The sequence below is a fragment of the Grus americana genome, chromosome 14 (assembly GCF_028858705.1).
Source record: "Grus americana isolate bGruAme1 chromosome 14, bGruAme1.mat, whole genome shotgun sequence".
NCBI classification, from domain to species: Eukaryota; Metazoa; Chordata; class Aves; order Gruiformes; family Gruidae; genus Grus; species Grus americana.
Window position 1 is genome coordinate 4,699,425 of NC_072865.1, and position 16,272 is coordinate 4,715,696.

The 16,272-nt window shown below is 39.7% G+C and overlaps 1 protein-coding gene across 1 annotated transcript in view; it reads left to right on the forward strand.

Moving 5' to 3' along the window:
• Positions 1-597: 597 nt before the first annotated feature.
• SPOCK1 (SPARC (osteonectin), cwcv and kazal like domains proteoglycan 1) overlaps positions 598-16,272 on the forward strand; it is a 315,512-nt gene continuing 299,837 nt past the window's right edge. The window contains exons 1-2 of the mRNA XM_054842153.1: positions 598-785; positions 1,136-1,303. Of these exons, the coding sequence (XP_054698128.1) occupies positions 1,136-1,303 (168 nt within the window). The 5' untranslated portion in view covers positions 598-785. The remainder of the gene's footprint in view (positions 786-1,135; positions 1,304-16,272) is intronic.

A 16,272-nucleotide genomic window follows, 5' to 3' on the forward strand; every position in this document is an offset into this window, starting at 1 on the left:
CCCTAGTAGCTAGACCAGTACATAGCTCCCCTCACCTGTCTTTTCTCATCCTTAAGAGATGCAGATGGCTTTCCCTGACACTCTTCTGACAGCTTGGGCAGTCCCTCACCTCATTATCTGGTGTGGGAGCAGAAACCTCTTCACGGTGTGGGATGTGTTGACCAAGGGAGGGGAGCTCTTTGTCAACAGAAATTAAGAGACTTGGGATGACTTCCGTGCCTTTGAAATGTCATTACTTCTGGAAATTATAAAACCATTGGCTCAAGATAGTCATATCTTACAAAAGCTGGTGTTTGTTGGGCTTTTTACGTTTTGATGGCTCTGTAACTCTTCAGACTGCAGCAGACCTGTAGACTGCGTGCTGATCTCTCCGATGAGGCTGTCCCCAGCCTTCCTCACACTCCTCCTCCTCCCCCGCCGCCTCAACGGCCTTTCCAGGGCTTCACCCAGCGACCGTTACAGCGACCGTTGGGCGCGCGAGCGGCACCCCGCCTCGCCCCTTACCTCAGCCGGGTGCTGCCCGCGCGGGAGCCGCGCTCCGCCCTCGCGCCGCCGCCGCGCGGCAGGTAGATGGCGCCAGACCTCAGCTGCTGGCACACGCACGCCCCGCCGCGCGCACACACATACACACGCGCACACACTCACACACGCCCGGAGCCGCTGACGGCGCCTACTCGGGGCTCGCCGGCTCTCCGGCTCTCTGACCCGCCGCCCGAGCAGCGGCAGCCGCACAAAGGAGAGGAGGAGGAGGAGGCGCGCAGGGTGCTCGGAGCCGCTGCCCGGAGGTAGGGGCTTCCTCTCCGACCTGGCAGCCAAACTTCTCGGGGCCAGCGCTAGCTGCTCCTGCGGGAGGCTTTACGGGGGGTTTCCTAGTCTCTCTTTTCCCCTGGCTGGTGTCTCCGCCCGGCCCCAGGTGACCTGGTTTATTTTCGTTACGATTACTGGTGTTCCCCGCCCCTCACAGGCTGGGCGGGTAGGGTGGGTCCCGGCGGACCTGGCAGCTCCGCAGCCAGAAGTTGGTGAGGGGCGTGAGGGGAGACGAGCCCGAACTTGGGTCCCCTCAAACTTCCCTGCCCGGGGAATCCGCTGCCGCCGCCCCGCTCTGCTCCGCTCCCCTCCGCTCCTCTCCTTGCAGATGTCGGGGGTGCTGGTGATCGCTGCCTGGTGCTTCCTGCAAGTGGAGAGCCGGCATCCTGAAATCATCACGAGTAATAGCAATCATGGCAATTTCCTGGACAACGACAAATGGCTGAGCACCGTTTCGCAGTATGATAAAGACAAGTACTGGAACAAATTCCGGGATGTAAGTACGTTTACCGCATACTTCTTGGTTGTTCCATTTGACCGTAGCATCCTTCCAATGGGTGGCTGCTGGCTTTTAGAAGCTGTGGGTGGAAGAGAGATGCAGCTTGGGCAACCGGTTGCTGCTTGTATGAAGGATGTTCAGAGCTGTTTGGGAGCTGGACAGTCAGTCCTGGCGTTCCTGACTGCTCCATCAATCGGGACAGCTCGGGCTCGGTCAGTCTTACTGAAACCGTTTGGTCTTCAATTTTCCTTTGAGGAGGAACTTTGAGCAAAGTTTCTGTGCCTGCTGTTTAAGAGGCTAGTTAACTGTAAAATGATGAAATGGTGTGTGTCTAAGAAGAGAATATTTACCAGTTCAAGCCACAAGGTGGTAAACAGTGAAGCTTTTTTTTTTGCCTGCAGCTTTGGTGGAAAACATTTTATTGTCAATTCTGCTCATGGAGATCTCTGATGCTGGTATAGGGTTGGAGGAAGCAATGCTTTGACTCGGGGTTTTTTTTCAGTCTGGAAAATAGGGGTAACTTCAAGATGTGTTATGACATGTATCTGTACAAAACAAATCAGTTTTTTAAGCTTAAAATTAATTCTTGAATTCCCCTAGTTTGAACGCAGTTGCATGTATTTAGTCAATGACAGGAGAAAGGGAAATGCAACATTTATGGTAAATGTAATATTTACGGAGCTCCTCTTGCTTCTGTTGTCTATACCCTGAAAAAGCTTTCTTGGAGCACAGACAGAAAACCCTGCTTCAGTCTGCCCGAGGCTGGGTAGGGGAAACATTACTGTTAGTGTTGATGATGAGCACATTGAGGTTAACTGTTCTTTATTGCATGGGATTTGTGCACTGTGGCTGCAGTGTCACTCTAGGAAAGGGAGGAGTAGAGCTGGCTAGCAGTTCTGCTAGTACTATTCTGTAAGAATGTTTTTGTTTATTTAGGAAGCTCTGGTGTTTTATAATATATTAACAAGTTAAACTTTGATGCTGTGCGTTTGTCTCTGTGGTCTTAACACTGTATCTTACTTTGCAAAGAGGAAGTCAAAGTATTGACGGTAAATGTGACCTGTCTCTGCCTAGCTCATTCTCTTTACGTTTTTCTGTAGTTGCGGTCATCTGTGTCGTGCTGCTCTAAATCTCAATACAAAAAAGTATGGCCTTAACAATGGCATCAACAGACATGTCAGAAGGTATATTTTTGTGCAGCTGCTGTGATGACATCCACCTACTGGGACTGTTGAAGTTCTTGTATATAGGTGTCTGGAAAAGCCTATGCTTGTACAGTAACTGGTATTTTATTAAGGGGATTCTACAGTTAATATGGATTCATACACTTTTCTGAGGCTCCAAGGGAATCTTTCTAAATATCTGGTTTAGTCTCCTGGGGAACGCAGGTTTAGAATTTCACTTGTTAATTTCTGCGTCCAACTTGATGTGAGAATTTGGCAGCATTTGAAAATGGTAAATTGAATGGAGGAGCGGCAAATTAATCAGAAAACACTTTTAAGTAGGCACAGATTTATGGCAAGGTACATACAGTGTCCTTCCAGATTGAGACCTTGTATTAAATGCGCTTCTTAGGCTTAAAGTTTTTTATTTCATTTTATGCAGGGTTTTTGTTTGTTTGTTTGGTTGTTTTTTTTTTTTGAAGCCTGGAGTCCTTGCAACTTCTCTTCTCGTCCCCTTTCCCAAACTCACAAGTGCAATTGTCAGAGAAATTATTCCTCTTCCTGTGGAAGATGTTCATGAAGATTACACATGAAGGTTTCACAACTGAAAATGCTTTTTTAGACTTTCTGAAAATGCTAAGAAAAACTGTAAAGCCTCAAAACTCTTTTTCTATAGCAAGAATCATTTTATAGAGAAAAACCCTCTTAACCAGTCCTCTGCCAAGCAAAAGCAAACAGTATGAAGGTCACACGAAGTTTAGGTATCTTTCTACCCCGTTACGTCAAAACTAGCATCTTACGAATGTGTGTGATTATCCATGAAACCTTTTATGTGGCAATAACTAATCATCTCCTACTAAGCTTTTTCTAAAAAGAAAATATAAAAAAGCTTGCATATGTAATTAAGCTCTTAATAACTTACGTTCAACCAAAGTGATTTACTGCATCATAATTTTTGGTGAGAAGTTCTGTGTCCGCAGATGAAGACACGCATAGGTAGAGTTGCTGCCACTGTAGTAGGTATAGTAGAGACAGCACGCTTCTTGCATGCGGAGATGACATTAAAAGAAACCTGGTCCTTGCTTTGTGGCCGTGTTGTCGGGGATATACTGTTAAAACATTTGTGAAAAAACTGCCTGGTGAGATGCAGCGTAACAGTATTAACTGCTGGGTATGGGGTAGATAGTTTCCCTACAATTTGACAATTATGACTGAAATGCTATCTTCCCATCTTCACTTTGTTCCCAAGCTGTAACTATATATATACACATCCTTACTAGATGAGGTTCTCGATGTGGGCTTTGCACAGGAGGCTGGAGTATAGAAGTGGGGTTTCAGTTAAAGCCTTCTTGTGTCTGACACTACAGCTACTACGGAGCAGAAAACCTAGTTTGTACCCTGTAAATCAGCAGAAGCGAGGTTGTAGTAACTGTCATAATTACCTTTAGTTGCTTTCTGAATTTTGTCATGTTATATAAATAAAATTGCAAGGATATTTACATAGCTGTGTCCTTATGTACAGCAGGAAAAACACTGCACGTATGGAGCTGAGATTTGAGTGGTTTGGGTGTGGCCACTTTAACTTCCTACATGCATGCAGCACAAACATCTGCACACACATATGTGCATATAAATCTATCATAATGTTGCAGTACTAGGTGGTTTTTTTTTTACAGATGATATATAATCGAATATAAAATTTTAAATTGAGTTTCTCTCAACTTTTTCAGTTATTCTTTTCAAAATCAATTGGTTGGTCAGCCTTATTGAGCTACGGTCCAATATGGCCTGATTTGAGAAGACAGCTATTGATCTTTTTTTTTTAGTATGACCCATATTTCTTTTGGGCAAAGACAGCATGGCAGTTGCACTTAATGGCCCAGCAGTCATTACTCTTCTGTGAAAATAAAGCACAGAAGTACACCTCATTTGATGTCTGCGTTATGTCCACATAATCAGGCTAAATTTTTAAGTCTGACTGAATTTAATAGTGTGAAATGATGACCTGTCACGATTTTCAAAAGGCCTCAAGAGATGTGGTTAAAACAATACAATACAATCTTTTCACTTGAATATTCTACAAATTGTGTTCAAATCAAGTGCTCCATTTTTAAAAACGAGCAGAGCCTGTAAATGAATGGTAAGACCAATGTGACTGATGCTGTTGAAAGTCTTGTATATTGTCCAGCTGTCCAGTATCAATAATAGTGTAACATCCGATGTATTAATAACTTTCAATATAATCTGAATTTGATGTTCCTGTCGTCTTCCACCCCTTTTTCCTTTTCTGTCATGGGCTTTCTACACAACCAATGACAAAATCTTAGCTCTGTCTTAAGTCCCATTTTATACCGGGGTTAATAGTATTTCTCTTCCTCACAACTGTGTGTTGAAGCTGTAAAAAAAAGAGAGGACAGAGCTCAAGATGCGTGGTAATACGGAATTTATTATTCACCTAATACATATATTGAATGTGACTTCATATGTACTTAAGTAACTGACTAGGTCTAGTTTAGAAAATATCTAAAACTTAAAAAATAAATCAATATAATTATTTCTAGAAAAAGAAAAAAGTAAGCAAGCTAGAGTCCGTAGGAAGGAACTGCAGCTATTTCCTTTGTGCAGATTTGAGGCTTGGAAAAGCAGACATCGGGGATATGAGAGTCATATTAGACCTTTTGATGTTATGAAAACAAATGTTAAGGCCTCAATCTTTCAATCAAATCTGTCGAGAGAGATCCTTTGGCTTCAGAGGACCTCGGGCGCAAATTTGACACCTGAGTGTGAAGTGAATTCTTAAGAGTCTTAGAAAGCATTTATGATGTGCATTATTGTATTAGGTCACAGTGTAGCATCTCGTTGTGTTCATAGAGGCTTGGCACGGAAGGCATAGAGTAAGCGTCCTCTTAGTTTTAGGCCTGTCTTTAATCAAAATTAAATGAACAGACTAATTCTATTACTTCTACTTGGAGTTATGTCTATTACTTTTTTAATGCTTATATATAAAAAGGTAGTAAGTTCAAGTAGCTATGGGTTAAACTGCAAAAAGGAAGAAAAAAGTTAAATGAACTTAGAGGATCTGGTTTAAACCATTGAAGGAATTTCTATGAAGTTGAAAGCTAAGACTCTTGGCATGAACTCTGGTTTCAGTGGATGTTTATACATGGCAGGCTGCCAGACCACGTTCTGAGCATTAACTAAGCTGTTTTTCTAAATTTTATTGCTTACAGAGTTTCAGTTCAGGCTATCATGTTAAAATCCCCATACATTTTATGCCTGGAGATGCTTTGAGACTGTGCATGCCTAAGCAGCAAGGCATGAAATGTCATCATCTGTGTGTATACATTGCTCAGACTTACTGTGGATAAATAGTTACATATAACTATCATCAGCATGAATAGTTATACATAAGTAGATTAGATATTAGATTTCCCAGCTTGGTCATAACTACCATTCCCTGATACGATCTGCTGAAGAGACAATTTTGCTGAAGAGACAGTTATTCATGTACATCACCTTTCTGAGCCCATGAGTTCCTCCTCGCACCCGATCAGAAGCGCAGTGTAAGCTGATAAAGCACATACAGGGCTAGGAACTGGGGAACCTGTATTGTTCCAGCTTTGCCACTGATGAATTGTTGGACTTTGGGCTGGCTCTTCACACTTCTGCACTGCTTTTCGCCTTGTTGCACTTATCCTTCTCTGATTTGTTTAGCCCAAAATTAGAAGTCTGGCAATGAAACTTGATAGCAGAGAGTTGGAAAACATGACCAATACTGAGAAGGGTTGGAATACCAAGCAGGCAGAATTGGAAGACCTTGGGAACTCAAGTAATAGAAACGAAATGAAATTTAAAAGTACAAAGTAGAAGGTCATGGAATGGAGAGCCAACATGAATTTATTCTGGATCCTGGCAGCTCAGCTTGAAATAGATGAGAGGGAAAACCTGTGTACTTTTATTGATTTGCAGAGTTATTCTAAGTAACAAAAGAAATGCTACACTGAGGAGAGCAAATATATTGTAGGAATGCATAAAATGAAAGATTTCTGGTTCTGTTGAAGAAATAAAATTGTACAATGTATAGGAGGATTTCCTACTTAATTAGGAATATTGTAAGCACTTCTGATCACTGAAATTCAAGAAAGACAAATATTTATGGAGTTGGTGAGCCAAAGGCTTTCCAGCATCATAGGGGAAACCAGCCTGTTTTAAAAGAATATACTGTATTAGTTTACTCACACAAAGCTGATTGTGTAAGAGTAGACTTGCTTCAGAATGTTTATGGAGAGAGGGACAGCAAAAGCTGCCTTGCTTGAAGTTGAGATAAAGAAATAAGTAGATAATTGGTGATAAAAAGAACCTTATTCCTGAATTTAGGAATAGGGTTATTACTTCACCCACAGTTATATTTTAAAAAGTTATCTTCATGAGCACTTCAATTTCAATATGTAGCTTGTTTGTTAATCAAAAAAGATTTATGATGTAGTAAACTGTAATAAAAGAACCTGGATTTTGGGACTCTAGAGGCACTGGAATTTTATATCCCATGTGTCTGTTCATTAAGTTTAAAGCTCCTTGCAGATGGTTGTCTTGCTCCCTATTTATACAGTTTCTAGTGTGGTGGAACCTGATCTGTCATACCCAAGTATCCCCTGATCCTTTGGGATTTTTGAGCTAACAGTTCATTTGTGTAGACTGCCTTCTTTCTGCTCTCTCTTCCCTGGCAGGTACATGTGATCTCACTACCAAGGACTCAACCAATTTCAAGATACCGCTTGGTATTCTAGATGCTAAGGGGAAGCTACTTAGTTTGAGATTGCATTTTCTTTTTCTGTGTTGTACTTATGTCTACAGGCAGAATGAAGTATTTTTCTGCCAACAATTTATTACCAAAGCATCACACTTTCTACTTTCTTCACCTCAAATGTAAGCGCAGGTTTTTCCGTGATTCAGTGATCAATACATATATTCCTGGAGAAGCCATTCAGGCCCTGCTAGTTATGTAGTAGTGAAGACAGTAATAAGAAAGGTTACAGTACACTTGAAGAACACCTACTAGCTAGGTAATGGATGTACTCAGTCAGTAAAGTGGCTGGGTTATGTGATGGGATGCAGGCACCTCAGGCTTGCTTCCCAGGAGATTATTATTCCAAGCCCACCTTCAGATTTAATGGAAGGTGAAGATTGTGTGTATGGATTCCACAGGATCTGGACTGAACTACAACAGAGTTGAAATGCAATTTATAAGTCTACCCAGACACTCAAGCATAGGTTGTCTCTTAGGGCAATCCTTACTCAAAAGAGGGACAAGGCTGGAATATAAATGCGATTGAAAAGTACAGCTGAGATGTACTTGCCAAAGCTGCATGAAGTTTAATAGAATAGCAAAACATGAGACTGAATCTGTGAAAATGTAATTCATAATCAGCTTCTAACAAACAGAAGAGATATGCTTACTAAAAATGCCCTTCTCAAACCTGACACTTTCCTTCTGCAGTGGACAAGGGGAAAAAATAATGGCATTTATGTCAGAATAATTAACTTGGAAGGTAGAGAGCACCAGCTTTTTGTAATTAACTGACACTTATCCAGCTTTCCTAGGAGTTACGTAAGACTTCAAAGCTAAATAGGTCAGTAGAAAACTATAATGTTTGCTTCTGTATTATATGTTTCAAATTATAACTTTAATAGTTTCCTCACTTACAGAAATGTTCTGTAGACTGCACTCACAAATCATATCCCTGCTATGGAATCCTGTAGATTTGAAGCTTTGATTAATATGTTTTCCAGGTTTTTAGAGTAACCATTCTTGGATTCTCCTCTTTTTCCTCCTTCCCCCCCAATTTTGTAGGATTTGTTTTCCATGGGGGCTCACTTTATTACAAATTTAAACTTTAATTTTTGTCAGATTCCTGGGAGGTGAGTCTTCTGTTATGTTTCTGGATGTACACTGTATGTTTTAAGTGTTGGAGCAGGAGCTATAGGAAATATAATGATGTGAAGAGCATGCTGCACCTTTGTGAGGACAAAAGAGATTGATGTTCTTGATGACCATAAGGTTAAAAATGAATAAGAAAGTGGAAGATCCAGTTTTGATGTATTGCAACATTAGCACCTTTGTGCGTGGGGGGGTGGAAAACCAGCAAATCAAAACCCAGTACACAGTTGTGGGGTAGATTTTGTTAATATATTTGTCAAAACTCACTCTTGTAAAAAGAAAAAAGAGGGGAAAAAACCTCGCACAAATGAGCCATGAGTTGTGTCAAACCATGTCAGTGGATTGAAAATAGTCACAGGAGGCTGAGTTCTGATGTCTGTTAGTGTAACCACTGTTATCAAGCTCAAGTAGCCGTGGGTAAATATTACTAGTTTTATTTCAGGCAAATTGTCCAGAATTAGGGTTGAGAAAATCAGGCTCGTTATTCTCAAGTGCCAAAAGTTAAAGCTTAGTTATGATACTGTGTTTTGAACATCAGGGAGATTATTGCCTTTTTTATCTCAGATATTTTAACTGCTCTATATTTATGGTTTTAACCAGGAGGCTAGAAATATGTAATTTCAGTCAGCACATCTCTAACAATGCATGCATTTTTTTGTGGATAAAATACGAGGCTGTCTGAATTTGGGATAGAGCAGCTGAGCTGCTTTTACAAGAGACAGGACTTCATGGGGGGAAATGGAGGTCAAATATTACATCTAGGATATGAAAACTCTTTTCTCTTGGATAGCATCTTTTTATTCAAGGCTGTTTGATTATTTGTTTCCTTGTGTAACCGAAAATGACATTCATCCAGAAGAGCTGTAGTGGTCTTGGTTATGTTGAAACTGATGACCAAATTCTCAAATACTTTAGTGAGCCCTGAGTTTGATTCTCATATTCCTTGTCTTCCTGTTCTCTTTGTCAAAGAACAACTGTACGTGAAAGACCAGTTAGATTAAACAGTTTGTTTTGGCTTTTGGAGGACATTGTGTACTTGAAAAAGGCTGAAAGATCAGGTGACTGGCCAGCATAAATAGAAGAAGCTCCCTTGAAGTTCCTGGAAGAATCAAACTATCTGAAAATCAAAGATCTACAGTCTACAAATTACGCATTTTATAGATTCCAACCAAAATGAGAAAGTGGTGTTGACACTGAGCAAAGCTAAGGTAATGCTGCTGCCTCCAGTGTGAATTTCTGTACTTCCAGCACTTAACTCTGTTTCAGCTTTACACAGGGCCTTACTCCTGTGAAATTACCAAGCCTTAACTCCATATGAGTAGTCTGTCATCAGGTAGATAACTCCAGCAGTTATCATTGGTGGATTTGCTGTTGCAGGTTGGCAGCTAAAATTGCATTACACATTTGGACTGAACATCTAATGTCTAATGAGTTTCAAGGCTAAGATATGATTCAAAATTCAGTTTACAGATAAATTGCTAAACTGCTGAATAGAGGTTTTGGCAGGGAGTAGATTGGTCTTTATCTGTCACTTCTATAGCTTCGTTTGTAATCCACGGTAACAGAAAATCATTCTCATTAAAAAGGTACAAGGAGGCATCCATTAATTCTGTGATCTTAGCTATCGTCTTAATGAACTTAGTGTCATAAATCCACTTCACTGATTGCTTTAGCCTGGGCAGATAGAAAAATACTTTATTAAAAATTACTGTTAGAGTAACTATATTCAGACTGATTTTCAAAAAAAGCTTTCAATATATCATGGCTTACAGTTGAATTCTGACTAACACTGGGATTGATAGAGGCAGTGATACTTGTCTGTCTATGCAGGTTATTTTTAAACTCTCTAATCAAGAAATTAAACTGTGTGTACAATTTCACTTGGAATTTCACAGCATATTCTGTGAATAGTTTCATGTACTTTTTAGCTTGGAGGTCTGTCTTTGTCCTATTTCAGCATTATCTTCTAGTGTTTGTATATTATTTGTATATATGTTTGTTTGTATATTATGTATATCCTCTCTGCTTTTCTCTTCAAGTTGTAGCAGTTAGACAGCTTGAACCTGAACAGAAGAATGAGGTAGAGAGGTAGAGGCAGCTGTAGTTACTGGAACTGGGGGGGGGGGGGGGGGGGCGGGGAGGAGCTTAAACTTTAGAGAATGGAATGTGGGAGGGAGGCTGAAAATTGTAATAGCAGGATTAAGAGGAAATGAGGCTGACTTGCTTGTTCAAGGGAGTGAGTGGAAAACATTGTTTTTAGAATAGTGTTTCTGTGTGTGCTAGGGATGTTGAGGTTCTTGGTGGGATTTGATTGCAATTGGTAAATATTAATTAAAAAATCAATTTTAGAGAATTCAGAAATGCCTGTCACTTTTTGTTTGATAAGAGGAGTCTGCCCTTTGATTTCCAGGACAACTCTGTTGGTTTTCCAGTATTCGTGCCCGCGCCAGTACGTGCTGTAGTGTGAGCACTTGTATGCAGCCTTTGCTCGGAGGGGTTCGCCGAGCGCGTTCCCCCGCGGCCCGGCCCTGCCGGAGCTGTCCAGTGCTGAACCCGCCCCGCGGGTCCCGGCGGCGCCGGGCGGGTGGAGACCCCTCCGCTCGTCTGACAATACCTAGGCTTCTGGTGGCGTTCTTTGCTATGCCTCAAAGCACTTTTCCGATGTGGTTAGGCATACGGAGACGTATATCTAGATTAGACAGATGTGGAAGCAGAGGATAAAGCTAGTTCAGAGTTATCCATCAAGCTAATGCCAGATCTAACAACAAAATTTATGTCGCATAAGTCCCACGACAGTGCTCTTCTACTGAGCTATGTACCGTGTTGGAATACAGAAAGACAAAGCTTAACAGGCCTATATTCTTCCTTTGGATATATGTGCCAGTATCTGACAGCAGTGTTTATTGGGTCAAATTCATTTCTTGTTTGATAACATAAGTTTCACTCAAGGTATATAAGGGATAATTTTTATCCTTTTTCCTTCTTTGTTTTACTAAGTGAAGCCAGGGCAACCAATCTTCTTGATGATAGCTAGATGTTATTTATTTATTTAATACTAGGTAGGTACCCTCTACTTAATATCATGTTGAAGGGGAACTAGGTATTTCCTGTTAAACCAGAGATATTATGCCAGATTTCCCATATCTTGTTTTATTTTAATGTTAAACTACATCTGGTGAAACTGATGACTTAGAAATTTTAAGTCTACTGATTTTTTAAAAACTTGTTTCATAGGGCTAAAAATGAAACATAAAAGAATACAGAAGGGCTGCCTTCAGTAAGGATATCTATAAGCACAGGATAATTATTGATTTTAATACAGAATTGTCTGCTGTATTCCTTAAACATAAGCATGAATCTCCACATTATATTCACTCAGGACAACAGCATCCAAAAAGAAATCATGTCACATTTAATTAGAATAAATGTAAACTGGAAAACTGCTACACAACTGTCAGCTATGCACATAACTGCAGTTCTGCAGGGTGACGGAAACTTGTAAACCACATGTATTTGCTCATAAGGAAGTATATGGTAATTCAGATCAGTGGCCACAGATTTATTAGTCTCCTCATGCTTATATAACAAAGTTAAGTTGGATATAATAAGGCACTTAATGGTTTATTTTCATTGGAATACGAGGAAAGATGTACTGAAATGATGATCCTTATGTGACACAAGTGTCCATTTTTATATCTAGTCTCTTCTTCTTTCTATAAAGCCTTTGGCTCCTGTCATGAAGAGGTGCTTTGAGTCTTATGCATGTGTCTTATCTTAATAAATGTTAAAATGATTGGCAGAGCAAAGATTTTGTGGCTCGTAATGAACTTCTTATAACCTAAGATGAAAGGTAATTTTTTCCCTCAGAGTGCTGTTAGAGATTGTGAGTAAGCATTTCCTATCCAGGTGCAATGCCTTTTAAGAGAAAAGACGACTGAACATAAGTACAAGAAACTTCAGTGGGTATAAATGGACAATTTTTGAGTATTCATAAAAGATAATACAAACAATTTTAGAAGCATTTTAAAATATATTGAAACTTCCACTTCTAAAGCAACATCTGCCATCACAAATAGTTGCATCTCTGTGTGTAAAGGAAAAAAAAAATCCAAACAACTTCTTATGGGCCATATTCTGCTATCGGTATTTTTTTTAAGTAACCACAGAACCTTAACATTAGTTTCTGTTGAGATACTCCATCCATGGTTTAATGGCAGACTATGGTCCTATGTAGTCAAGAATGACCAATATTAAAGCAGTGCAATGTACAAACAGAGATAGATGTGGCACGTGCTCAGCACGGCTGTAGTTTTTCTTAGCAATGAAAGAAGCTGCAAACAGGAAGCAATTTTGACATGTACCTCCATCATTGCAAAACCATTACCGATACATCAGGGATGGTGCAGTTGATGTGTTCCATCCAGAATGATGCAAGACTGTCTATAAAATTTGAACTCAATAAGGAGATACGTAGATATAAAATAACATACTAAGCTGAAGCCTTAGGGCATAGCTGATTTTAAAGCTGAAGCTTCCTGAAATTAGGAGTTACCGAAACTGCAATGATGGAGTAAATGTGTTTTCCTCAGTCATTCCTTAAAAAAAGAAACTACAGGTACAAGCAAATGGAAAAAAAAAAACCAAACCAATTAACAAACAACAAAAAACCCCCTCAAAATACAATCTGTTTCATAGGCAAATAAATGTTGAATAATTTAGCAGATCCAGTCAAAGGAGTCATGGCTGAGATGGAGACGTGCTCCATTATGTGAGAAATCATGGTTGGAACAATCTTTTCTAAAGCCCAGAAATCTCTCCTTGTGGAAAACGCCTGGCAGAAAGAGGAAATGAAGAACATAACATATGTCTGTGTGTGTACCTAGGTAATGAATTTATAAATACAGACAGAATGGGAAAAAGGTAGATAAGGAAAAACATGTTCTGCCTCATTAGAGAGGATTCCAAAATGGTAGGTTGATGATGGTGTTAGGGTTAGAGGGAGAGGAGAACAGGAAGGGATTTAGAATGCAACTGGAAGTTAGTTAGCTGCTGATCAGTATCCTGCACAATGCTGACCTGGGCAGCAAATGAGCAAAGCTCCGGGTAACCCCCACTTAAGAAATGTGTATGATTCTGGGCACAGTTGTCGAGATTGTCTTGCTGAGTATACACAATACATTTTGGACTCCAAGCAATCACTGCTGGCTTATTGCCAGATGAGAAGCTATAAGCATCTATCTGCGCTTATGTGGTCTTCCTACTGTGTGACTTGTGTGTTGTGTGGTGGGTGGTATTGGTTTTAATTTGAAATAAACAACAAAGATGCATTGTAGAAAGAATACGTGTGCTTTAATCACTTCTGTCCTTGCAATGTAGTTGTGGATATCTCTAACATTCATAATTACCAGATGAACAGATGGCAAAAGCTTGGTTTAAAACGGAGCATCCACTGAGTGATCATGTGCTGCTGCAAGCTTATCTGGGAAGCAGTTTGCTCTGTTCCCTTGGATGGTGCTCTAATACAGGGTGCAGGAGTAAAGTAGGAAAAGAATTTGTAACAGTTAGTGCAATTTAGTGTGTAGGGCATACATAAAGCATGGAAAACGTCTAAAGTTTCAAAACATCTCCTGTATGCTAGTGTCTCATGCTGCACAAGGACGAATTTCAACCTTTATTATCCTGCATAGCTGAAACCTGTTATGTTCATATATAGAGTAAATATAACAAAATGTCTGTAAGATTTTTTTCCTTTTCCCGTCCTTATTTCTGCACAGAAGGGAACAATTCTGTTCTCCGCTCAAATTTTTGGAATTTTTGTAATGTACCTTACTTTAAAAAGCCAACAAAACCAAACAAAAAACCCTATATGTATTTTGCTTTTGTGCTTCCAACGTTAGCATTGTGCTGCAGTTGTTCAAAGCTAGAAAACATGAGAGGATGTTGTCAGCATTTCACCATGACACTTGTTTCACATAGAAAGCCAGAGGGCAAAACAAAGTGATTTCTTTTGGTCCATGTAATATTTTTAGAAAGCAGTGGTAGCCCTGCAGGCACAATCACTGAGATTCGTGTGAGGTAATGTTCAGAATGATGAGATCTCAGATGTAAAGGCTGATTGATTAGTTGCATGATTCCATTCTCCAAATTCAGAACTCAAAAATATTTGATTTTAAAGAGAGGCAGGAGCAAGGAGAACAACAGAAGGTTGCTAAAGAGAAAAACACTCTAAATATGTTTTTCATCAATAAAGTAAAAATACAGCATTCTCTATCCCAAAAGAGATGGATGGGTTATTGCAACCAGCCAATCTAGTCAAGAACACATTTTCTTTTTTTTTTTTTAAAGATAAATGATGTTGAGATGTTTACCTCTGTGAGATGACCTACATTTACCTTCAAGTCACAGTGAACTGGGTATTCTCTTAGTCTGTGAAACTATTTTATATCGCTCTTTCTCCCTGCAGACTCTATGGATACAGAGATAAAATGTTTCTGTGAAAGCAGTGGTGCTATTCCGTTTAAGTATGGAATATTTTGGACGCTATTTGTAATATTCAATGAAGTGATCTTTGGTAGCTCCTTTTTTTTCTCTATATGCTGAACTATACATTTAAATATGTCGTGAACTGTGTTTTCTTTTTCTATCATAAACTCCCTGTATCTCCTCACAGTAAGTAATTCACAGGTAGTTTTTTGTTTGCCTAGACATCTTTCTAATCTCCAATTTTCATGTAAAAACTAACTCAGAATTTTTCCAGTATGAAAATTAAAGTTTAAAACTGCACCAGTTTCTTCACTGACAAAATTGAATTGAATTGATTGTGCTTATTCAGTTCAATTGACAGGTTGTTTAATTCTGGAATGTATTTGGATCGTAAACTTCTTGGGGTGGAAACATTTCTATGTGTTTGATGATGCAGAAGCCAGCTCACTGGGGACTGTCATCTTTGCAAGGGCTGCTGACCAATACAAATTTTATAATACAAATCTTTATCACCATGATTGTGGTCAGCTGTAGAACTAAAATTAAAACATTCATGTCAGTATGGGGTCTGTTGGCAATCTCTGTACTTTCTCAGTATTCTGCTTTTGTTAAGAGTGTTTTGCTCAGACTAGAAGCAAACTTCAGCTACGTTTATTGCAAGAACAGCGCTTGCACAGAGTTTGACTTCTCTTGGGCCCTGTATACTTTCCTTTTCCTCTTGCAGACCTCATGAAACCAGTTCAGGTTCAGGAATAGCCTCTTCTAAGTTAGCTGAAGTATTTTCAATTTAGTATTGAATAAAGTATTTTCAATTTAGAGATTATTAAAACAGTCACGACCATCATGTTCTTGGGTAACAGTATTCTAGTCATCTTAGTATTCAGCTACAAGAGCTACAAAAGCAATATAATTTCAGCTGCCCCATAACAGAACTAAGCCTGAGCTGTTTCAAACTTTAGTCAGAAACACTTCCTTGACCAAGAGTTTTCAGAAATTATTTAGCTTATTACAACAACTTGAGCCAACGGGTTCATGAATCATAGGAACTTTGTGCTGAAGAGTTCCACTCTCTTCCTCATCTTTGAAGCTAAGTCAGTGAATTTTTAAGATGCCTTTTCTCATAGTGATTCCTGAACACCACATCAATGGCTCTTAGTTGCACGTTCATGGCTTCAGAAGATGATGTATCTTAATTGCTGAAAGTATGGAATAGCAAGACAAAATGACTTATCACCCAGGATCTGAAGTTACTGCAGCTGTGCTACTTCCTTCAGCCTTTCGAGGCAGTTGAAGCTGAATTACATAGCATTCCCTATAATGACAGGGCTTAGCACTACCTGCTGAGTTGCAGAATTGTTCCTTTCAGGTTAGACTACAACTTG